Source organism: Aotus nancymaae, unplaced genomic scaffold (genome assembly GCF_030222135.1).
Source record: "Aotus nancymaae isolate 86718 unplaced genomic scaffold, 86718_ANA_hifiasm-v0.15.2.pri h1tg000011l, whole genome shotgun sequence".
NCBI classification, from domain to species: domain Eukaryota; kingdom Metazoa; phylum Chordata; class Mammalia; order Primates; family Aotidae; genus Aotus; species Aotus nancymaae.
In genome coordinates this window covers 53,078,976-53,104,184 of record NW_026988422.1, presented here as the reverse complement: position 1 = coordinate 53,104,184, position 25,209 = coordinate 53,078,976, and the positions used below count along the sequence as shown (strand labels likewise).

Genomic DNA, 25,209 nt, shown 5'->3' with positions numbered 1-25,209 from the left:
CTTATGCCACACCCCCCACCTGATGTTCCTTCCTGTGTCCACCAAGTACGTGCTTGTCTTCAAAGATTCAGCCCTCAGTGAAGCTGACCAAGACTGTGCTATACACCCTGCCACAGCCCCCATAGCCCTTCCCATACTCACTCGGTCCCTTACAGGCCCCAGCAACTTGAGGGCAGGAACTGGGTTTTATTTATTCTTCTACCCCAGCTTCTAGTTTACTGCTTATTGCACACAAGAAAACCAATGCTTTTTCAGTGGAGATGTATGTAACATTTATTGATGTATGTATGTATGTAACTTACTATGTATGTAACTTACTATGTATGTATGTATGTAACTTACATACACGTATGTATGTAACTTACTATGTATGTATGTAACTTACATACATGTATGTATGTATATAACTTACATACATGTGTGTATGTAACCTACATACATGTGTGTATGTAACTTACATACATGTGTGTATGTAACTTACTGTGTATGTAACTTACATACATGTGTGTGTGTAACTTACATACATGTATGTATGTAACTTACTATGGACACTGTTCTGAGATTTATAAGAGATTGACTCATCTTAATAACTCTAAAAGGTAGTGCTATTGTTACCTTCAGGGCAAAGCAAGTGAGGGATTCCCAAAAACTCAGTAATCAAGGTACGTAATATTTAATGAAGTATTTTTAAAAATCAAAATTAATACAAAAAATTCTTAACGAACAAAATATTGAAATTTAAGATAAATGGCTGGGTGTGGTGGCGGATGCCTGTAATCCCAGCTACCCAGCAGGATAAGGCAGGAGAATCTCTTGAATCCGGGAAGTGGAGGTTGCGGTGAGCTGAGATTGCGCCTCAAACTCCAGCCTGGGTGACAAGACTAAGATTCTGTCTCAAAAGAAAAAAAACACTAAGATAAAGACAGGATCTGGCTGTGTGTGTAGATAATTTGCCTCACCATAATTCCAGCCCTGTCAGATCCTGCCTTTATTTGAAATTTGATCTTTTGTTCAACAACTCATTTCTAGGTATTTATCTAAGGCATTAATCGAGGCTATTTGCAAAGATTTGCCTATAGGAGTGCTCACTGTGCTATTTATAACAATAAAACACTGGATAATATATTTGGTTAGACCATATGAAACTGCTAATTTGACCAATTTTTACCTAAAATACAACATCATACAGTCCAACCTAATGTAAACATTCATCATTTACGAACTGTGATTATACAGTCTATGGAACAGTAGACAACAACGAAATCCTAGACAGCCATTTAAAAACATCTGGAAGAAGACCAAGATACAGAAGAGTGTTCAAGATACAGTGTTAAACAAAAAAACAAGTTACACACAGTATAGGACCTATGATTTCCTTTTTAAAAAAAAACAATAATCAAAAAAGAGCTGAATCAATTATTTGCCAAAATGTTAATAGCAGTAACCCTGAATGGCAGGATTTGGGGTGATTTTTATTTCCTTCCTTTTGATTTCCTGTCTTGTATATTAAATACATATTATGTCTAAAGGGACAGAATAGGATCACTGTGGTCGCTCACGCCTGTAATCCTAGCACTTTGGGAGGCCAAAGTAGAAGGCTTGAGCCCAGGAGTTCAAGACCAGCCTGGGCAACATAGTGAGACTTGATCTCTACAAAAAATTTAACAATCAGCTGGGCATGGTGTGTGCCTGCAGTCCTAGCTACAGGCTGAGGCTGAGGTGGGAGGATTGCTTAAGCCCAGGAGTTGGAGGTTACAGTGAGCTTTGATAGCACCACAGTACTCCAGCCTGGGTGACAGAGCGAGGCCTCGTCTCTTAAAAAAAACTAAAAAAATAAAGGGAGAGAATATAACAATAAAGTAAAGGCTTTTTGTCTTTGATCTCATACCTTTCTATCAAAAGAATTTGTCGTTTGTCCTTTATGAAGACACACCCACTTTGACTATTCAGCCCTTTTACAGATTGGCCTTTAGGTCCTGGGATGTCGTCTTTCTTGCCTTGGCTCCCAGCAGGGAAGTCCTTTCTTTATGATCAGTGCTTTCAATGCTAGCCCATCGGGGTTGATCTTCAGGTTCAGAAGCATCAAGAATCACTTTGATTGTCCCCCAGGCAGGTGACCACAGTGCCATGTGGGTGACAGGCTTGGGGTAACAGGCATCTTGCCTTCAGTCCTCCACTGCACCCTCCTTCTTAATCTTCACACAGCTGAGATCCAGCAATCTTAAGTCACAAGCTCTTTACTCCCTTTTACTTAAACATGTTTTAAAATTAGAGATTTTTTCAATTCCAAAAAGGACAAAGACAAAGAATATGGTTACTTGCACCGCCACCAGAATTAACACCTGTTTATATTTGCTTCAAGCTTCTTTCTTATAAAAAACCGAAACAAACAAAACCACAAAAATAACAGAAACAAAACATTACAAATAAAGTCACACCCTCTTTTGATCCTCTCCCATCTCTCTCCTATCTCCATCACTGTCATAAGTGTGCTGTGTATCTTCTTTGGTCCTCTTTTCTTTCTTATTTTGGAAAGAGGTGATATGGTTTGGCTGTGTTCCCACCCAAATCTCACCTTCAATTGTATCTCCCAGAATTCCACGTTTTGGGAGGGACCCAATGGGAGGTAACTGAATCATGGGGGCCGGTCTTTCCCGTGACATTCTTGTGACAGTAAGTTTCACGAGATCTGATGGGCTTATCAGTGGTCTCCACTTTTACTTCTTCCTCATTCTCTCTTGCCACTGCCATGTAAGAACTGTCAGTCCAATCAAACCTCTTTCTTTTGTAAATTGCCCAGTCTTGGGTATGTCTTTATCAGCAGTGTGAAAACAGACTAACACAACAGGTCTCACTTTATAGCCCAGTCTGGAGTGCAGTGGCATGATCATAGCTCACTGCAGCCTTGTGACTTCCCAGACTTAAGCAATCTTCCCACTTCAACCTCCGGAGTAGCCTCCAGACAGTCAAAAAAGTGCTTCTATCCCTGCCGTCCAACGGTTATTCTGGTGCACACCACCATGCCCGGCTAATTAAAAACAATTTTTTTTGTAGAGACAGAGGCTTACTATGTTACCCAAGCTGGTCTCAAACTCCTGGGCTCAAGCAATTCTCCTACCTCAGTCTCCCCAAGTGCTGGGATTACAGGCATGAGCAACCATGCCTGGCCAGTTCCACTTTTATACTTTGAGATATATATGTGCACATGCACACACACAGACACACAACCCAGGACAATATATGGAATTGTTTTGTATTATTTTAATATACCTTAATGGTACCATACTAAATCATCAATTCTGCAATGCGCTTCTTTTCCCCCTCTAACATCATACTTTTCAGCTCCATTCATACTGATATATGTATTGATAAATTTCATTTCTTTTACTCCTGCAAGGTACTCCATCCCAAGTAGGTGGGCCCACTTCCTTTGCATATAAGTAACACCAAGACTTTCCCTGACCTCAGGGGTTCTAATTTGGAGAGCCTAAGTCAATCGCAGGGGCTTTCCCCAGGCTGCATCCTTCTAGTCCCTAAGACCTTCCAAACCCTGCCCCAGTCCCTCTATCTTCCCACAGCTATGGCACCTGCTACAGTCACCGCTTCCTCACTCCAATCCTTTGTCTGACCCATGAGTACCTCACTGCCCTCTGAGGCTCCCCATCCTGACTTGAAGAGATAAGGAAACTAAGATCCTTCACAGAATCTGTTTTCCCCTTGTAAGCTGTGCCATCAGGTAGTGGGTATCCTGAGAAGTAGGTGTATCCATGGGCTTTGAAGCCAGCAGCCCTGGTGGAATCCTGGCTCTGTTGGCAAGTAACCTGCCATCTCTAAGTCAGGTTCCTGACTTTAAAATGAGGACAGTAATAATCAGCTCGAGGCCTGCTGTGCTGGTCAAGGGGGAAATTATCAGAACAAACCAGACAGTCAAAAAGTGCTTCTATCCCTGCTGTCGTCCAGTCTATTCTCAAACCAGCAGCTGCAGCAATCTCTCAAAATCACGTTACTCTTCTGTTTATGTGATTTCCAAGGCTGCATCACGTATATCCAAGGCTTTGCAATATTTGCCTTGGTCTCCCAGATTGCTTGCTCTGAGGGAAGCCAACCACCATCCTGTGAAGACACACAAGCAGGCCTGTGGAGACCCACGTGGAAACTGAGGCCTTCTGTCAACAGCCAACGCCAACTTGCCAACCGTATGAAACACCTGCAATCCTTTACATAAGGACAGCCCTGGCTGACATCTGTTTGCAACCACATGAGAAAACCCAGAAGCATGTAGCCAAGCTACTCCCAAATTCCTTGACCCAATGAGAGAGAATAAAATAATTATTGTTTTAAGTCATTAATTTTTGGGGTTATTTGTTATGCAGAATTAGATAAGTAATATACACATTAACAAATAACTCATATTATAAATTCGTATACTAATTTGTGTAACAATTTGTATACTAATGCTTGTATAGCATCTACTATGAGCTAGGCACAATTCTAAACTCTTGATGTGAATTAACGCAATCTTCACAGCAACTCTCTAAAACATAGACTACAAGTATCCCCATTTTACAGTCAAGAAACCGGAGGCACGGAATGCTTAAGTAACTTGCTAGTAAGTGGCAGAACTAGAATCTGACCCTGACACTCTGGCTCCGGTGTCTGTGCCCATAACCACGACGCTATGCTGCATCTTGAGCAAAGCCATAATCAAAAATTTAGCACCAAGAAGCAGGACATGTTCTCAAATCCATAGTATCCATTTTTAAGCAAAGAAGAGGAAAGAGAGAAAAAGAGCCAACTCCTTCCGCTTCCCCCAGACCCTGCAGGTTCCTACTCTTCTTGGGTTTACAGCTCTAACCATCTCCTATGTTGCTAGTAGGCTGGCCCCAGACCAGAGCCAAGCTCACTTCCACCAAGTATGTGAAGAGGGTATTGAGATTTTCCTGACAGGAGTGCCTACTAAAATGTCACACATCTCCTTAGCTAGGATTCTGACCCAAGGAGATGAGCAATGTCTCTTTTGCACAAGTTCTGGCTCAATGTAAGCCTCATCCCTGCTTCTTCTAAGTGACTGACATCTTAAAGTATATCAGATCTCTAAAGTGGAAAAAAATCACTCCAAGAAGACAACCTCATTTAATGCAGGATTAGTAAATACAAGCCGCATGTCCTAGGGTCCCTTTCCAAGCCCTTTACAGACATGGCTAATCGATCATAGCCTCTTTCCCACTCAGCCTGGAGGCAGCTCCAGAATCATCATCACAGTGCTCCAGGCTGCCACTTCCACAGGTTCTGAGTTGGCATTAGAGCTGAGACCTACTTGTCATTCTGCCTCTAACAGGACAAAGATGAAACACCAAAAGCAACAGACTGAAACTAATCCCTCTACCTTCCAAGGAGGTAAAAGGCTTCTCGCCTCCACTGCTCCTACCCCTCCTCCAAAACCCATTTTCATCACAGCAAGCGCTTAGAAGGGATTTCTAAATGAGAAGACACTGCAAAAAATATTGGCCTTGCTTTTAATAATGTTATGAGGACTAGGACCCATGCTGGGAGGTGTCCCATGCTCACAGATAACGGTGAATTAGGAACCAATGGCTCAGCAGCAACTGAACTGGAAAGAACTAATCCTGAAGTCAAGGTAGACTAGGATGCATAGCCAGAGTCTTCACTTTCTATGCAGGCATGCATTCCTTATGCATTCTGAGAAAGGTGTCATTAGGCAAGTTCATCACTGTGCAAACGTCAGAGTGCACTTACACAAACCTAGGTGGCATAACCTACGGCACAACGAGGCTCTATGGGAGAGCCTATGCTCCTAGGCTATAAACCTGTACAGCACGTTACTGCCCTGAATGGTAGGCAATGGTAACACAATAAGTATTCATATATCTGTATGCAGCTAAACATAGAAAAGGTAGAGTAAAAATACAGTATAGAAGATAAAAAATGGTAGATTTGTATAGGGCACACACCATGCAAGGAGCTTACAGGGCTGGGAATGGCTCCAGGTGAGTCAGTGAGTGCATGACGAGTGAATGGGAAGGCCTAGGACATTACATGACTGTAGACTTTAGGATCGCTGCTCATGTAGTCTACACTACATTTATTTTTTTAAATAAAGTAATTGTGCTGCAACATTACAATGGCTACAGGGTCAGTAGGTGATAGGAATATTTCAGTTCCTTTATAATCTCATGGGACCATTGGCGTATATGTGGTCTATCACTGACTAAAACATCGTTGCAGACGTGACTGTATAACCTTCCTTGGACAACCTCCTAGCACTTTTTATTTATTTATTTACTTATTTATTTATTTGAGACAGAGTCTCGCTCTGTTACCAGGCTGGAGTGCAGTGGCGCAATCTCAGCTCACTGCAGCCTCCACCTCCCAGGCTCAAGTGATTCTCTTGCCTCCCCTTCCTGAGTAGCTGGGATTACAAGTGTGTGCCGCCAAGCCCGGTTAACTTTTTTTTGTATTTTTAGTAGAGACAGGGTTTCACCATGTTAGCCAGGCTGGTCTTGAACTCCTGACCTCAAGTGATTTGCCCTCCTTGGCCTCCCAAAGTGTTGGAATTACAGGTGTGAGCCACCACGCCAGGCCCCTCCTAGCACTTTAGAGAGGGGATATGAATGAATGTGAGCACCAGCACTGCCCAGTGGAAATAGGCTGCAAGCTGTATATGCAAGTTAACATTTTCTAGTAGCCACATTAAATAAAAAGAAACAGATGAAATTAACTTTAATAATATATTATTTCACCTAATATATCCAAATATTATCATTTCAACACGTAAAAAATATTAGCAAGATGTTTTAATTCTTTTTTTTTTTTTTTGAGACGGAGTTTCGCTCGTTACCCAGGCTGGAATGCAATGGCGCGATCTCGGCTCACCGCAACCTCCGCCTCCTGGGTTCAGGCAATTCTCCTGCCTCAGCCTCCTGAGTAGCTGGGACTACAGGCACGCGCCATCGTGCCCAGCTAATTTTTTGTATCTTTAGTAGAGATGGGGTTTCACCATGTTGACCAGGATGGTCTCGATCTCTTGACCTCGTGATCCACCCGCCTTGGCCTCCCAAAGTGCTGGGATTACAGGCTTGAGCCACCGTGCCCAGCCAGATGTTTTAATTCTTTGGCTATGTCTTTGAAATCCAATATATGCTTTAAAGATCTCAATTCAGATACTAAATTTTCAGCACAGATACTTGATCTGTATTGAGATTTCACAAAAATTTACAGTTGAAAATATAGATTCCACATATCGAAGTTCTTCTAAATATTCCCAAACATTTTCCCACAACTAAAATGAGTGTTGTTTCACAACTTAAATCAATGAAAATCAAATCAAATGAAAAATTCCATTCCTCACTTGCACTAACCACATTCCAAGCACTTGGTGGCCACCTGTGGCCGGCGACCACTGCATTGGTGAGTGCAGGTCTGGACCCTGTGATGGGGAGAGCTCTCCCCAGCCTTGGGCAGATGCCAGCCTTCCACCAGAGCTCCTGTGACTTGGCTTGGCTTCAGGGATCCCAGGGGCTGGCTCCCCTGAGCACTCTCACTGAGACCTGCCACCTAATGCCCCGTTTCCCTCTCTGCCAGGGCCCTTTCTTGGACTCTCTGCTTGGCCTGCCCTCAGCTTTGCCCCAGCGCTGGCCTTCGGATCTCCCAAGCCCCATAGCTCTTGAGCTAGCCATCCTCATCCTGCTGTGAGTCCCAGCCCCACAGCCCTGGCCTCGGTGTGGTTCAGGGACCCTGCATCGTCTGGAAGAGGTAGTTGGGTGATGCTGTGTCCTCTGCTATACAAAAAAACTGGAGTTGGCAACCTTGGGGTGCATTCGGTGATGAGCCATTTCCTGTTGTTGTTTTGGGAGAAGGCCCTTGCCATGTTCATGCCCCCGCAAGGTACTACCAAGACAGCACTAACACATCACTGTGGGTAGCCTCTGCTTTCCACTTGGAGAAGCACTTCTGGCCTGCTTCTCCCTCGCCTTTCCCAGCCCCTGCAGTGCATTTGCCCTGAGCTTTGGCTCTCTTTCTTCATCTGGCCTCCACATTGGTGTGGTATTTGGGGGGCTAATGCTCAGTCCCGACCCCTTCACCCCTTTAAACCATCAGATCCCCAGCAAGACATCACTAGGCGATCACATGTTCTTTCTCCCTGAGCCCCAGGCTGTGCCTCCCCGGATGCCTGGGATAACGCCCCAGGCCTCCCACACTCCTTGCATCTCCCTACCCAGTGAGAACTTCCACAGGGAGGGGAAAGGATGACTCTAAGCAAATAATCAGGTCACAGATGTGTAAGGCGTCAGAAGCAAACCCCCTGGAACGGACTGCTGACCTGGCAACTTTGGAAGGCAACATGGTTTGCCTTAGTGGGCTATGGTAGCCCAAGGCCAGCTTCCTGTGACATGAAAGTCCTTGACATATCAGGAGCCCTTCCCTACAGTTTGTTTAAAGAAGCTAAAGGCAGAGCTGCTGTGAGAAGATGAAGGGATGAAAATCTGAACTTTGACAAGCAGCATCTCACAGGGCATGGCTGCCAGGGGGTTGGAACTGCATGTGTGTGACTTAAACCACAGGAAAAAAGTGCCTGCAGCTTGCTGAGGACACACGACACCATGTCACACCAGTCACCTGGGCACTGGGGGAGCCACTGAACCTCAGAGGTCACACTTCATATGCGCTGGGCAGAGCCATCTACCTCCTGAGGGCAGCCCCCTTCATCCACCGCCTGCAGGAAAAACAGCTGCACGGTGCCCTCCTGCCCCACAGTGGCTGCCCCCACATGAGTTCCTGCTCTGTGTCTCAGGGAAGGCTCTGGAAGGCTTCAGCCACCAAGCTGTGGCAGGGGAGCAGGGATTCTAAGTTCTTACATTGCCAGAAAATATCATTTCCAGAGTCCCAACTGTACCAGAAGAGAACACCACGAACCAGGCAAGGAGACAAAGGCGGGCTTGATCAGGTACCACCATTTGGAGGAATTCTCTATCCCACACAAAATTCTTCCTCTAGACAGCGTCCTTCCCAGCCTGCCCCACTCCCCTGTTTCAACAAAGGCCCCGTTATCTTTTCCCCTTTACATCGATTTGGGAACCAGCACCCTCCACCAACCTCACATCACACACTATCCCCCCACATATACATCATACACACACACACACACACACAACATACACACAAACCCCACATTGCACACATACACAAACCCCACACATCACACACATACTACCTACACATAAACCCCACATCGCACACACCACACACACATGCACAAACCCCACACATCACACACACACTACATACACACAAACCCCACATCACATACACCACACACATACACAAACCCCACACATCACACACACACTACATACACACAAACCCTACATCACACACATACACTACATACACACAAACCCCACATCATCACACACCACACAAACACACACATAAACAAACCCCACACATCACACACACACTGCAAACACACAAACCCCACATCACACACACTACACACACATGCACAAATCCCACACATCACACACACACTACATACACACAAACCCCACATCACATACACCACACACATACACAAACCCCACACATCACACACATACTACCTACACACAAACCCCACATCGCACACACCACACACACATGCACAAACCCCACACATCACACACACACACTACATACACACAAACCCCACATCACATACACCACACACATACACAAACCCCACACATCACACACACACTACATACACGCAAACCCCACATCACACACACACCCCACACACATACACAAACCCCACACATCACACACACACTACATACATGCAAACCCCACATCACACACACACTACATACACACAAACCCCACACATCATATACACACCACACATATCACACACACCCCATACACCCACACACAACATATAACACATACATATAAACCCCATGTATCACACACACACTACATACACACAACCCCACATCACACATACACTACACACATACACAAACCCCACACATCATACACACACTACATACACACAAACTCCACATCACACACACCACGCACACAAACTCCACACATCATATCCACATCACACATACCACACACACCACACACCCCAGATACAACATATAACACACATACATACAAACCCCTTGTATCACACACACATACTACATACACACAAACTCCACATCACACATACCACACAGACATATACAAACCTCACACATCTCACACACAAATACCACACATACCACATACACACACATACACAAACCCAACACATCATACACACCAGACATACCACACATACACATATCACACACAACACACACTACACCGCACACAAACCCCATATATCACACACATCACACATGCCACACATACCCATACAACACAGCGCACACACACTACATGTACACATACCACAAACACCACACACCACACATACCACACACAACACACATCAATCCTACATTAAAAGGAAATGAAGTGTTCTAAGACACAGAACATTTTCCAAAGAACCTACACTTACCTCTTTAAGAACCAACACTTTCATACACCACATATCCCGGAAGGGAAAAAATCTTAAAAAAAGAAAAAAGAACCAACACTAACAACTAAATTTGACCATCTTGCTGGAAAATGTTCCGAAATGAATGACACAGTTCCCTGACTTACCAAGCCTGTGCACCGAGTGTAATTTATCACTTCCTGATGATTCAGGGACGCATTTCTGAGCCTATCTTTACCACAGCCTGCGAGGCCTAACCGTCTGGCCTCTGCTGTGGGCACTTTTCCTCCTGCTGAGGCTGCCCCTCCAAGCACACACCCTCTGGGGATGGTGCCCCAGCCTAGGCTGTCTGGAACAGTCTCCCGAGATGTCTGCATAGCTCACTCTCTCTTTCCATGGAATGCCATCTCCAATGCTGTCTTACCAGAGGCCTTCCCTGGCCATTCCTTTCCCATCTTTCTGCTTCCTTATGCTGCTATATTTTCATAGTCGTTGCCACCCCCTAATGTATCTTTCTCTGTTTATTTTCTGCCTCTCTCCACTAGAATATGAGCCCCTTGAGAGCTTGGATTTTACCTGGTTTGTTATTTCCAGGCCTGTAACAGTCCTGGCACATAGTACGTGCTCAGTAAGTAATTATCAAGAGAATGAATAGATGCTGCCTTCAGCATTCTGATCCTGTGTGTATGTGGAGGCAGGAGGGGTCACTCCTACCTCACATGGCCCTTCCTGAGTCATTTCTCAGTGTGTCAGAGCTCCTAGCAATTCCCTCATCTTGCTTCATCTAATCTACTATATTCGTAACCTAGGAAAACTGAAGGTTGCCAGGAGATGACCAACCCCTTGACCTACTGAAACCAATTTTTATAAACAATGTCAATTCCCAGACTGTGGTCTTCCGAGTAAAGTCCATGGGTATTGTGATTCTTGCTTAGCAAAGGGTTCTCTGTAGCTTCCTTCTGGTCTTCCTAGATTGTTGAGATGTCTGAAGTCCACCTATAGACACTTCTGCATACGTGTGTGTGCATTCTCAGACACACTCACAAATATCTTAGGCTTTTAGTATAGCAGGAAGGGAGCTGCATAGCTCCATCAGACAGTGTTTCAAGAGAAGAGAAAGGGGAAGGAGGCGGGCTGGTTTGTTCCTTATGAGAATTTCAAGGTTACAGCCATTCTTAACACACATGGTCTAGGTCTCTGTGCACCTCACTCTCTGGTCTTATTCTTCTTAATTCAAGCACTATCAGGCCCTAAGCCCTGGCTGAAGGCCACCTCACTTTTGCGGGAGAAGTTCAACAAAGTCCAAGATGATTTCAGCTGATAGGGACCTCCAAGATCCTATAGTTCAACCCTCACCTAACAGATGAGGAAACTAAGGTCCAGAGAGTGGAAGTGACTCACCCAAGAAACACAGTCCCTTGAGGACAGGGCTGAGCCTAGAAGTGGGATCACTTGGACTTCATCCCCATCCTCTCTCCATTCCCTCTCTCCATCCCCTGCTGACAGCCAGCATCTGTTTCCATCCTGGGCCACTCCATTCTGCCTGGCCCACCTAGGGGCCAGGAAAACCCTGCAACAGCACAATTCACATTAAGGCATGTCACCCACCTCTGAACTCTGAGACAATGCTGTCCCTGCTCCACACAGAGCCACACCTCACTTTATGAAATAGCAAGAAAGAGGAGCTGGTGCTCTTCCACGAAATGTGAAGTTGTTCCTAATGGGTCTGGGAAAGTGGAAAGGCTCTACCTGGGCAAACTTGCCTCAATGCCTCCTCAAATGTTGCCCGAGCCTTATCTTGTCTACATAGTATGATGGACAAGCTTCTCCCAGTCACCCCCTCTTTCCCAAAGTACGTCTGGCCTGCCATTCCTATCTAGTCTGAAATGTTCACCAAAGTCCCCTGGGTGAACTACATCATGCTATCTCTAGCCAGATGTAGTTCAAGGGCACAGCTGAAGTTTGGGGGTGTGGAGAGACAGGCAGGCCAGGGCATGGCTCCTCCATAAGCACACAGCTCAGGGGCACTGCCAGCCAGCACTGCCCCAGGCAGCAACAGTCAGGGCTCTGGGAGACAGGCCAGGTAACCTGGAAATCACGCCTGGGTTGGATTGGGAAAGCAGAAGAAGGGGAATATGGGAAGGTCAGACTCCAGGCGCCTCCACCAGGCAGAAACACCTGTGCAGGCCTCAGTCCTGGGAGAGGAAAGACCCTAAAGACCAGCACCTCTGACTTTGCAGCTTTGCCTCTGACCAGCCTTGGTTTCCTCTCTCTGTCCTTGCTTGGCAGCTCCAAAGGAACAGGGCGGGGAGGAGCACAGCAGCAGTTATGGATTGCTGGTCGTTACCCCCTCCTGGGCTGGCCTCAGTGCATGGGGCCCGCCTACTTCCCAGGGTGCAGGGCTCTCGCAGTGCAATAATTGGGCCCTATTTCATGACAGAGAGTCTTTTTTTCTCCCTTTCCCGCTGCTGTTGGGAGCACTTATGAGCCAACGGGGAGTGTGGAGAGAAACCCTGGCTGGCCTTTGGACTGCTCCAGTACTGGATGGTTCTGTGAGAATGTTTTCCTTCTGCTGCAAAGAAATTTCTCCCCCTGCATCTTTCACCTACTGGCCCCAGTTCTATTCCTTGGAACCCTACAGAATAATTCAAATAAGTCTCTTGCCTTTTCTGAAAGTTGGCTCAATGCTAAGTTTTGATGGGAATTCAGAAGCATGAGATGTGGTTAAGAAGGTTATACTTTGATTTTGGAGTTACGAGTGTTCTTAACCAGTAATTAAATATGTTTTAAAAATGATTATCCTTACTGGTTTTACATTATCATGCCAATGGATGCTTATTACAGAAAACGTGGAGGGGAAACCCAAAGGGTAGAAGGAGAGATTGCCCATAATCCTACCTCCTTAACGCTAACATTTTGTTCTGTATGGTTTTTGCATTTGTTCCCCCAACAAATGTTTGTGGAGTGAATACAAAGCAAGGTGCTGATTCGGGTGCCCCAGAAAAGATGTACTGATACACCGGAGTTGGATCTTGCCCAGAAGATGCTCCAGGGGAAGGAAGACATGAACTTGGGCTTTGCAGTAAGAAACATCTAGTGTCAAGTGGACTTACTAGTTGTCAGAGCAAGAGTAAGCCTGTTTGCTCATATGAACCTAACAATGGTACCTATCTCATTAGATTGTTGAGGGGATTCAGAGAGGTAAGCTTGTAAAACACACAGCACCCAGGTCTCCAGTGAATGTCCTTACCATCAACATAACAGAGTATACAATGATTATGGAGGCTAGACAGGTACGGATCAAAGACCACAAGCTTTCAGAGCAGAGGGACAAACTACTTGCCATCATTTTCAGAGTGAGCTACACACAGTGGGTGACTGTCCCAGGCAAGCACACTGACTAAGTGGACTGAATTTGCTGCCCGCGTGCAATCAGCAGTTCACTCATGTCTGAAAGCTCAACTCCTCTGCTCCTTTCCATGTCTGTTTAGCCTCCTGTATCTTTGCCCTGCTGTTCATAGGGAAGGTGCTTAAGGTCTCCTCAAGAAGCAGACAGGGTATAAATGTTCAATCTTGTAACTGTAATGATGGCTTGGCTGTAGGCTCCCCTCTGACCTCAGGGAAGCTTCCTCCATTACAGTCGGACAGTCCCATGGGCATCTCAGCTTGGCCCTGGTCTACAGTGGACCCCTACCTCTGTCTTAGATGGCATTTCCAGACCCAAGGGTTTCCTCTGCCTGCAGAAAGGGCAAACACAGCCACCAGGGAAGAAAGCCATGCTCCCAAAGCTCTCAGAGTAGCTGGGGGGTGAGGGGAATTGCTGTTACAGCACAGAAATAAAAGATCTGCAGCAGAATGAACAGCACCCTAAAACTAATCCTGTGCCCTTGGACCTCTGGCCTTCCAGGAAGGTGACTCTCGGGCTGCCAGCTCACCTCCCCACTCCCAGTCTTGGTTGCCTCTGGGCTGACCCCATGTCCCCGAGGTAGGTCTCAAAACGGCCCAGGAACAGAACCCATTGACAGGAAATCAGGCCCTTTATATTGGAACATTTTTGGCCAGGCATGGTGGCTGACACCTGTAATCCCAGCACTTTGGGGAGGATTTGTCCCCAAATCCTCCAAGGTGGGAGGATCCCCTTAAGTTCAGAAGTTCGAGACCTGCCTAGGCAGCATGGCAAGACCCTATCTCTACAAAAAATATAAAAATTAGCCAGGTGCAGTGGTGCACACTTGTAGTCCTGGCTACTCAGGAGGCTGAGGCAGGGGAATCGCTTAAGCCCAAGAGGTGAAGGTTGCAGTGAATCATGATTGTGCCACTAAACTCCAGACTCGATGACAGAGAGCTTGTGTCTAGAAAAAAAAAAAAAAAGAAGAAGAAAGAAAGAAAAAGAGGAGAAAAGAAAAGAAAAAAAACCCAAACATTTTGGCAAAGGGAATTGTGGGTGTTTGTGCTTTTTCCTCCTCACTTGCTTTCTCGAGTGCGGTACCTAAACCAATTAAATACAAAATCACTTTCTGTTATTATATTTAGGCAAATCATATTCCCACAGTTCCAAAATGCACACATTATAAATAAAATATAAATTCCCCTAGATCTTATTAAAGCATCTGCTGTCTGAGAACACTACCAGAAAAGCCATCATTTGCATCCCCTTCTGCTAGGTAAGTGGGGCTTCCTGCAAAGCCTCAAGGGCTCCTGTGGGACCTTCCCCTGACAGGAACATGTCCCTCCATGGGCAGAAGCTTCATAACACTCTTTGGGAGAACTCCCTTGAAGCCATGTACTTACTCCTAGAAACGAAGCTGTCATCTGTTTATCTCAGGATCAATAAACCTTGCAAATCTTTGAACTCAACTTCAGCCCACAAAATAATAGAGGTCCAGAGATGTTAAGTATTTTGTCCATGGCCATTCAGCAGCATCCCAATTTCAGGCTAAGAAACTCCGGTTTAGGAAAACTCTTGCCTAAATCTTTCACAGTTCTAAATAGGAGACTGTTGACGCAAATGAGTATACCTATACTGAAAATACCCATAATGAATAGTCTTTTTAAAAAAATGTAAAGTGATATTCCATGTAACACCTTAGCCTCCCACCCATGCCTGTTAGCGAACTGGCATATGGAAAACCTGAGTCCCAAACCGAAACAACCACAAATGTTCTCCCCAGCTGTGAGGACTGAAGATTCAAGGCCGGCCGTGGCTGCCCTGCCTCCCAGTTTGGCTGCTGTCCTGTGCCAGCATGCATCTGTGTAGATTCAAGGAGATGTCCCCAAATCTACTGCCTTGCCTGTCAAGTACAGCACAGAAAAATCACAAACTTTGCTGCGTCGTAAGCAGCCATATAGGGATGGAATCAGTATCTCCCTTTAGCGTTACAGATTCCATAACCAAATTGTTCACATCAAAATTGGTGACACATGGGCCGACAGCAGGACAGAATATTAAAAATCAGGACCTCCTCGAGAAATCTGGCCACACGGTTGCCATGCCAACACCCTATAATGCCAAACAAGCATCTCCAAGGTCCAGAAGCAACTTGGCTGGCTTCAAATAGCCCAGACATTGTGAAAGCAGAGCTGCCTCCAGGTCCAGGCACTTCTGCAGACCCTCCCTTTCCCAGCTCAGCTCTCTGATTCCCCAGGGGAGTGATGATGATGCCTGTCTGAATTTGCCAGCCTCTGACAGCAGGGCTAGCCACATCATTCTCTAGGAATCTGAAAATCCACATGCAGTGTCCCGGCCCAACTAGACAGAAAAATGTTTCTGAATAAGTGGTTACCACAAATTGCAGGGAAAAAGTAAATCCTCAGCTGCACCTGCCCCTTTTAAGTTGAACAAAGGGTTTAATGTCTGCAGAAGCTTGAACATGCATCCCCCTACCTCCTTACTTAGAGCCAGGTTACAATTGGGAATAAAATATTAAGGTGATATGAATATAATATAATAATATTAAAGGGATGTGAAGCATTGACTGCTCCCAGAAATGAGTGAGAATCTTATTTCACTCCTTTAAGAAGTCTTGCTGTGCACTTTGGGAGGCCAAGGTGGGCAGATCACATGAATTCAGGAGTTGGAGACCAGCCTGGGCAACAGTGGAACCCTGTCTCTACTAAAGATAACAAAAATTAGCTGGGAGTGATGACGCATGCCTGTAGTCCCAGCTGCTCAAGAGCCTGAGGCATGAGAATCGCTTGAACCAGGCAGGTGGAGGTTGCAGTGAGCTGAGATCATGCCACCTTACTCCAGCATGGGAGATAGAGTGACACTCCATCTCAAAAAAACAGAAAGTCTTGCTGTGTGCATCAGTGTGGGGCTGCAAGGAGCTTCCGGCATAGTTCCTGTATGCATCACTTACATTCAGGGGCAAATCACATGGAAGTGAAGTTACTGGAAGAGAGAACTACAATGATACAATGCAAGGCAGTGTCAAAGGCGGTGCGTGACTGGGGGCCAGTGCTGGTGGAACAGGCACGAGGGCTAAAGCTTAAGAACAAAGAGGGAGCTGGCTGTGCCCCTAAGTGGCCACAGAAGGCTCTCCCACTCCCGGGGACTTCCATCCTCCCTTTCTTCTGCACCTTCACTTCCCAGCTCCCAGGTATCTCCCTGATACTCCTTCATACTTTAAGCTTAGCTTCCCGCTATGAGCCCTTTTCTTACCTGCAGCAAGTCAAACCCTGTGGGAATAAGCAGGGACAAGAGGATGTTTACTGGTGACTCTCATGACTCCAATTCCCATCCCTCAAAATGAGTGCTGAATCCTTCCAGCACAGTCCCCTACGCCATTCTGGGACTCTTGAGAAATGTGAGCGGCCCTCCCAGTGGATTTGCAGGACTCTGGAAGGAGCAGGAGAGAGGTGCATGGGCCAGGTTCCGGGTTCAGGGTTCAGGTTCCGGGTTCAGGGTTCAGGTTCTGGGTTCCGGGTTCCGGGTTCCAAAGCAGCAGTCCCCTCAGCTCTCTTCCCTCCTCTCCTCCCTGCCCAGCCTCTTTCTCCTCCCCTTCCAACTAAGACCCTCCTCCCATCATCTCACAGGAAAGAGGGACAGAGCATCTGGCCAGCCTGCCTTGCCTGAGACCAGGGCTGTTCCTCTCACAGAGTATGAATTGGCAGCTTGGGCTCCTGGGGAGGAAGCTCCCTGGGGTTCTGGAGGCCACTACTGGTTTGGACAGTTCCAGCTCCAACCTGTCCCTCTGCTCAGATCGTAACACTCTGGGGTCTCAGCACAGGAGGCTTTTCCTCATCAGCTTTGGAAACTGTCCTTGGAGAACTGCCCAGAAGGGAACACTGCACCTAATCATGCTTGCCCACAGAGAGTTCGCCCAGACCGGGATCTAGGACAAAATCCACAACCCCACCCCGCCAGTCTCCTCAGGCAAAGTCTGAAATAATGGTTCCTTTACAGGGGACTCGGAATCTGGGGCGGGATGGGAATACGAGGGGATGCTCTCCAATGAACTTCTCGATATTCCCGGGTTCAGCTCTGACTCTGGACGCGTTTCTCAGATTCGTCTCCACACAAGCCTCAGCCCTCCGGACCTTGTACCTCCCCGCGGAGCTCCTCACCCCTTCTCCCCCAAGCCCAGATATTTCCTTGTCGGAATCGCCACGCTCCCTCATTCCCTTCCCCCCGCCCCACTCGGCTCTCCTCTTCCTGGTCCTCATCCGGTCGGGCTGCCCCGCCCTGGTAGGTCCCGAGGGTCGCTCGAGGCTCCGGACCACCAACCACCCAGTCTGGAAGAACGCGCCTGCTGGAGCGCGCACTCGGCGGGTGCCAAAGCCTCCCGCCTCAACAGGTGCTCCTGCCTGGCCACACACAGCTCAGTCACCTGGGACTCGGACAGAGACGGCAGCAGGATCGCCCCCTTCAGGGCGGCTGCGATTCCGCACACCCCCGCCCGGGTCCCCAGAGTGCCAAGGGCCCCCGCAGCCCCGCCGCCGCCCCCGCTGTGCCACACCGCCTTTGTTTCTCCGCCCGCTTGGATGTCGCGAGGCTGACTTCACGCAAGGGTATCGCCAAGCCCGGGCGCCGACACCTCCCGCCTACCCGTGGTATCGGACCCTAATGTTGGGAGTGAGGGACCGGTACAGGACGAGACCTCTCCCCAACCCAGAGAACTCTGGGGTAGCTGGGTGTCCGCGCCGAAGAAGCAGGTTCAAGTTGACCCGGGCTCAGAAGGGGGCGTGAAGCCAGGCGCAGCGCCTAGAGAGCCTTCCCTACCCACGCCCGCCACCCGATGTCCTTTGCCCCCAGAAGGGAGAGGGGCTGCGCACTGCCACCTACACGCTCGGCTGCGAGTGGCTGCCACCGCCCGCTGGCCGCGCGCTGGGTCCGGCCGCCTTCCGGGGCACACAAGTCTCCTGCAGCCCCCCGGCCCCCGGCCCGGGCAGCGCAGAGCTAGGAGAGCCGCCACGTTCCCAGCCGCGCGCGCACGCCGGGCCCACCAAACTTGCAGCACTTTCTCCCAGCCCCCACCCGCTGTCACCCTCCCTTAGTCGGTGCGCCCCGGCCCTGCCGCCAGGCAGAGGTTGCCATAACAACGGGCAGGAATGCTCCAACATATACAAAGCCGGCCCGGCGCAGCGGGTACTCAGCCCCTGGCCTGGCCCCGCGCCCTCGGCCGCCGCGCAGGGGCTGGACGCGCGCATCTGCTCCCTAGCCGGCAGCCCGGCGCTCGGGGCGTACTCACAATGAGCGGGATGGTGCGGTCCTCGCGGAGCTGCTCCGGCCTCCCGCCGGACCTCTGCGCGCCCCGGCTGCCGGAGGATGCTGCGTGGGCTCGGTTGTCCTGCCATAAGTAGTAGAAAGTGCCCAGGATCCAGGCTACGGTCAGGATGGCGATGGCATTGGCGCGGATCTTCCTCATGGTGGACAGACGGGCGCCCCGGAGCGGGGCCGGGGCCGGCGTGCTCTCGGGGCCGGGGCGGGGGCGCTCGCAACCCCAGCTGTTTGTTTTCGCTCGCGCCTGGCTGCTCAGTCCTGCAGAGCAGAAAAAGGAGAGAGATTGGCGGTGGAGTGGGGGGGCGGCTGTTAGGGAGAGACTGAGCGCAGAGCGATCCTCACGGTCCTAATGCCCTACAGCCCCGAGCGCGCGCGTCCCCCGGGCGCCCATTCATTCGCGCGCAGGGCCAGCCCGCGTTCCAGTCACCGCCGGCCGACCCACCCGGCCACTGCGCACGGGAAGAGAAGTGCGCCGTGTGGGAAGCGGCGCGGGCCTTCCTCCCGCGCCCAGGAACTGGCGAGACAGACGCCCGCGGCAGAATGGCGACTGGCCAGAGCCAGCCTCGGCTCCCACCGCTAGGTGACCGAACGCCCGGCAGCTGCCCCCGCGCGGCCCTGGTCGGTCCCGCCTACCCACACCCACCCCCGGACCGAGCGGCCCTGAGTCACCGGCTGGAGACGCGCGACCCCCGATCTGGGCCCGCGCCGCGGAGCTGCAGTTCCGGGCTGCGCTCTGGCGCGGGATTCAAGGTGTGTTTGGCGAGTCCTTGGGTAGGGGCGGCTGGGTGGGGGAGAGTCCTGAGTTTGTACTGGAATCTGCAGCGGAGATTAGCCCAGACAAGACCCGCCCAGAGGAGGGATTGGAAGCTGGTGCACTTGACATTCGAAGAGAGCGAAGGGGAAACGATGCTGCCTCACACCCAGTGCTAGGAGAGTGGGGTACAGCCATTCCACATTTTTCACTGGCCTGGGGCTCCCAGATGTCACGATGCTTCCCTCCATCCCGCCTCATTGACCCCTGGACAACCCTGAAATAACATCGTCAGCATTATTTCATCGGAAAGAAGGGAAGCCAGAGAGCCCGGATGATTCTCCCGAGGCCACACAGCTAATTAGTGGGCAGAGCCCAGTCTACAAGCCATCTCTCCATCTGACACCTTTTGACGAAGTGCAAAACGCAGTGGTGAGAGGACACAGACATTGAGATTCCGCCCCAGCCCTGGAGGCACTGAGAATCAGGCACGAACTACTCTCACTCCAGGTGGAAGGCAAATGGCTTAGATGAGTTTTAGGAGACCAGCACAGGGTGGGCCCAGAGCGCTCAATGAATAGATGTGTAACAACAAAGTAGGGATCCAACAGAGGAAGAAATAATTTATTGTAAGGTGGTCTTTGGGAAAGCTCTCTGAGACTGTGGACGAATCACTTAAGAAGCAAGGAAGAGGGAGGTGAGGGCAGGGGAGGGACTGCAGGAATAGGCCTTGCAAAGATCCAGAGGATGGAAGTGCTTGATGTGTTCAAGGGAGAGAGATGCCTGGCGTTACAGGGGGGCTAGGATTTGATGGGAGTTGAGGTTGGCCAGCCTGGTTGAGTCTGGACTCAGGAGGTCCCTGAATGCCAGAGACAGAGCTGATGAGGAGTCTGCTTCCTGCTGGCACTGCTGGACACCGTGGCTCCTCCAAACACCCACATAGGGTCCAGCCTCCAAATGAAGCCACCTGGGAAATCAGGCAAACTGAGGTCACAGCATCATGCCCCCCACAAGCGTCCCATAAGCACCACCCTGAGAGACAGAAGTAAAATCAGTTGGTGTTTCTCCATTTCTCCAGCACTCGAGACTGAACCACACGCATAATCAATACCTTTCTGTTGAAGTGAAGAAACCCCTAGTTGGGTTTTTGCTGCAGAAAATCCAGGGTCATCACTGTAACTTCGATACCCTCACTCAGAAGCCTATCATGAGGACACTTAGACTAGACCAAAAGTGACCCAAGCAGAAATGGGACCTCAAAAGAAGAGAATGCACAAAAGAGGGCCTCACAAAGAGTCTACCCAAGTAGCAGAGAGTTTCAGGAACAAGGTGGGGCAGGGGCGGGGGCGTGGAGATGCCAGATGCTCTCCCAGGTCTCTCTTGCCTGGGGAGATTAATGCACTAGGGGCCAGGGCTTGTTTGCATAGATGGAGAAAACCACTGTGAAGCCACTGTCTGTTTCCACAGGAATCACAGGGCAGATCCAGTGGTCATGCCATCTGTGGGAGGCCAGGAAAGACCTCGCTCCTTAGGAATCAGGCTCCACAGACCTCTCAGATCAACCAAGAAAATGTAAGGGAACTCCCCTCCTGATGCCCCCATTTTCATGCATCTCTCAGGTGAGCCTGGTGAAAGACTTGGGGAATAGCTCTGTTGTCATAGGCTGCTCCCCTCATCCCAGCATGGTCTGTGCATATCTAGTTGCCTTTGATGTGGGATCTAGAGGCATCACATCACCTCCTGGTGAAAGGCTCCAAACTCACCCCTCATCACAGGGATGAAGCTGGACCATGCTGACTGAACCCAGGCTGATGGGGTTTCTGGTGACTCCAAAAGGAAGGCTCCATGGGGGGAAGGAGGGAGGGTGGGATGGACTGGAATGTGGCAGGGTTTCTAACGTCTCGCCAGTTACTGCCCAGGGCTCAGTGGTGAGGATGCTATCTATCTGCCCCAAATGGTCACTCCCTGGTAGTTCTGTTCCTGAGAGAAGGCTTCTTTGGCCTCCATCACCAGAAAGACTGCACAGAAGTGGAGTGTAGACTCTCTAGATGACTTCACTGCAGCTCTTCCTTAGATGGGCACCTCCCTGGGGGATGATGGGGATGGGGTGGGGGTAATGACCATGCTTATTTGGCTGACAGGAATTCCACATAGACAGAGGTGGAATAACATGCCTGAAGCCACAGGCACTCTGGCAGAGCCAGAGACCAGGAATCACCACCTTGGCTACAGTCTGTGGTCTTTGTTTCAGATTCTAATCCCTGAAATGGGTATAGAACTGGCCCTCCCTGGGATAGATTTCAACGCTCAGAAGTGACCATGAGTGTTGTTTCCTCTCTGGTGCTAGGAATGGATTCCAGCAGCACCACAGAATCACAGCAACATCTAAGGGAGTCACTGTTTCTTCACATATGCTGAACTTTGAAAACAAGAGTCATCATAATAGCTACAGTTTGCTCAGTACCTACCAGGTGCCAGCCACCGTGCCACCACTTTGCATATACTGTCTCTAAAGCCCCTGCAACACTGAGCTAAGGATGATCAGATCCCCAACTGCAGATGACAGTGCTGAAGCTCAGAGGCCACTCAACTTGCCTGGAATCCTACAGCAAGTAAGTGGAGAAGCTCAGTTTAAGTCCTGTGCCATTTTCAACGCTTGTGTCTGGGTACCAGTGCAGGACTTCGGAGGCCACTGGGAAATCTGCAATGTGGTCAAAATTTCTGTCTGCAGGAGTCTCACTTCCCCTGCCCTCAGTTCTCCATTTTCTCCTCTATAAAAGGAGGGATACGAGGTGTCCTGGGGGGGTCCCACCAACTGTGCCACTTCGAACTTGCATTTCCTTCCTTTCAGCATTTCTCTTAGGCACAGTTCACATTGTTTTAAAACTGTTAAAGCCAGCACTCAGGGTAAGCTGGGCAAAGTGCCACATGCCCCTGGGACTCCCAGAACCCCTAGGGAGTGCTTCTCTGCCTCCCGTGCCTTTGGTGTGGGGGTTGCGGAGGAGTGGATAACTGAGGGGGAAAGGGTACAGCTCAGTGTAAGGCCCTGGCTCTGGAGATGGACAACCTGAACTTGAATGCTGATCCTGTCACAAGTTAATAAAGTGGCTTGGGCAAACTCTTAACCTCAGTTTCCTCAACTGCAGAATGGGGCACTGACAGCCCTTACTTCACAGCCTTGTTGGGAAAGACAGGATGAAATACAGTGTTGTAAAATCCAGTGCCTAGTAAGCACCCCAGTACCCCGAGCGGTGGGGGGCTCTCTCCCATAGGCTGTTGCTGGCTCCTGGAGGTGAAAGGGGCCTCCTGAAAGGGATTGCTGACTATTGCTGCCAAGAACAGATCTGAGGAAAGCCTCTCTGGCCATGGCTAATGTCCAGCAGTCATAGACTGTCCTGTCTGTGGGTGGGTGGCTGCCTCTTCCAGAGCCTCTGCTGAGCAGCTGGAGGCAAGGCAGGGGAGAGGCACAGAGCAGGGCCCCAGCCTCCCATTCATTACCTTTGTTTAAGATGCTGGGCCAGCTCAGAAGCTCTTGCTCTGTCTGTAGCAGCAGGGCCCAGAAGGTAAGGAGGGGACCTGATAGGATACCCTCACCAGCCTATGTCTGCTCTAAGCAGGAAAGAAGGCAAGGATGGTGGAAAGAATGTATGTTACCATGCAACAGGCAATATGTTGATACACGATCTCAGAATACTCACAACGACCCTATGAGGAAGACGCAATCATTCCTCTTCCACAGGGGAGGAGACTGATGCCCGCGGAGGTGCCAGCATCAAGTGGAGCATGCGTTGCCCACTGCCAGCTGAGAACACTCAATGCTCCAATTGTCTCTAAGGAAAAGATATTTATAAGGTGAGTTTCTATAAACCATTATAGATGAAGGAAAGGACTTAGCTCTTTGAAAGGAACTTGGCAGTTTTCTTATTGTCAATCCTCCACCCACATTTGTCTGATAACCCTGGTTTATTACTTATTAGTTTCTGCCACTGGAGCATCGGTTCCAAGAGGACTGAGGTTCTTGTATATTTTGTTTACCACTGTTTCCCTGGTGCTTATAGTAGTGGCAAATAGTACATGCTTGTTAGTGTGTAGTATTTGGTTTTTTGTTTGTTTGTTTAAACCCCTTGGAATGTGATCCCATAGGTATTTGTTGATGGAAGGAAAGGAGAGAAAGAGGGAGGGAGGAAAAAAGACAGGGTAGCTCTATGAAACATGCACTTCTCTTTTCAGCCAAGCACTTGAGAAGTGGGTACAGGGCTAGAGCACAAAGGGGGTGACTTGTCTAGGGTCAGGGCGGGCCAGTGCAGTGAGTCCCCTGCCAGTGCTTCCTTCCGCAGTCATGGAGCCAGGGCTGAACCCTCCTGCCCCAGGATGACGGAGAGAGAAAGTCTTCTGTGGTCCCACCAGAAGTAGCAGAAGGAATGACTCCAATTCTGGTGGACAACTGCAAGAATCATAAATGTTAATAGGGATCATGAAATAACCCAGTTGTTGCTTTAGGGAATACTAGGATTGCAGAGGCTGCAGGCTAATTAGAAATGTGTCAAATGATTTTCATTAACAAGCAAGGAATTTGTACAAAGGAGAAATACATAAATAAAACCACTCCTCAGCAGAACTGGTCCCAGAGGCAGAGCCCTTTCCAAGGGCTCTCTGACATTCCCATCTCCACTACCTTCTCCTGAACCCCTTCTCCTTCTCTGTAGCCTCTGCAGAGCTGAGTGACCAAGGTTCTCAGACCAGACTAGATGGCCCAAGATGCCAGGCTAGTGCCTACCACATGCCTGTTTCTCCCTTGGATGGGAGCTCCTCTGAGCCGAGTCTGGCAGCCTCCTTTTGTGTATCATGAGTTTCTAGCAGTGTTGGGCATCTTGGCAGCACTCACTAAATATCTAGGCAGAGTAAATGAATGAATATTGAGGGTGGCAGCTGCTGCTACTCCCCATTCTGTCCCATGAACATGCCAAATAGCCCACTCAGACTGTAAAGCCAGTGCCTGATTGCCCATTGGGGTGGAATTTCCAGTCTCTTCCTTACCTTTCCTTCTTGAACACCTACCATGCCAGGCACTTCTAGGTACTGGGGATACAAAAATTAATAGAATCTGGTTGTAGCCTCTGAAGAGTCCAATAATTGACAATGAGGAAATATACATGGATAATAACAAGATGAGTCCAGGTGTAATGGCTCATCCCTATAATC

At 49.0% G+C, this 25,209-nt stretch overlaps 1 protein-coding gene and 1 long non-coding RNA gene across 5 annotated transcripts in view; one reads left to right on the top strand and one right to left on the bottom strand.

Moving 5' to 3' along the window:
• Positions 1 to 19,401, bottom strand: part of GALNT16 (polypeptide N-acetylgalactosaminyltransferase 16) — a 99,068-nt gene extending 79,667 nt beyond the window's left edge. For 2 of the 3 annotated variants that reach the window (XM_012438132.2, XM_012438131.2), the window contains exon 1: positions 19,225 to 19,401. In XM_012438132.2, the coding sequence (XP_012293555.1) occupies positions 19,225 to 19,401 (177 nt within the window). Of the gene's footprint in view, positions 1 to 10,555; positions 11,386 to 19,224 lie in introns of those variants that run through there. The other variant, XM_012438133.2, reaches the window with a different exon arrangement.
• Positions 19,402 to 21,362: 1,961 nt separating this feature from the next.
• On the top strand, positions 21,363 to 23,854 carry LOC105707239 (uncharacterized). Of its 2 annotated transcripts, none has more exons than XR_001105020.2 (3): positions 21,363 to 21,626; positions 22,355 to 22,619; positions 23,747 to 23,854. It is a non-coding gene; the product is annotated as an uncharacterized LOC105707239 (long non-coding RNA). The 2 variants fall into 2 exon arrangements; XR_001105021.2 differs by having other exon boundaries at positions 23,625 to 23,854.
• Positions 23,855 to 25,209: the final 1,355 nt, after the last annotated feature.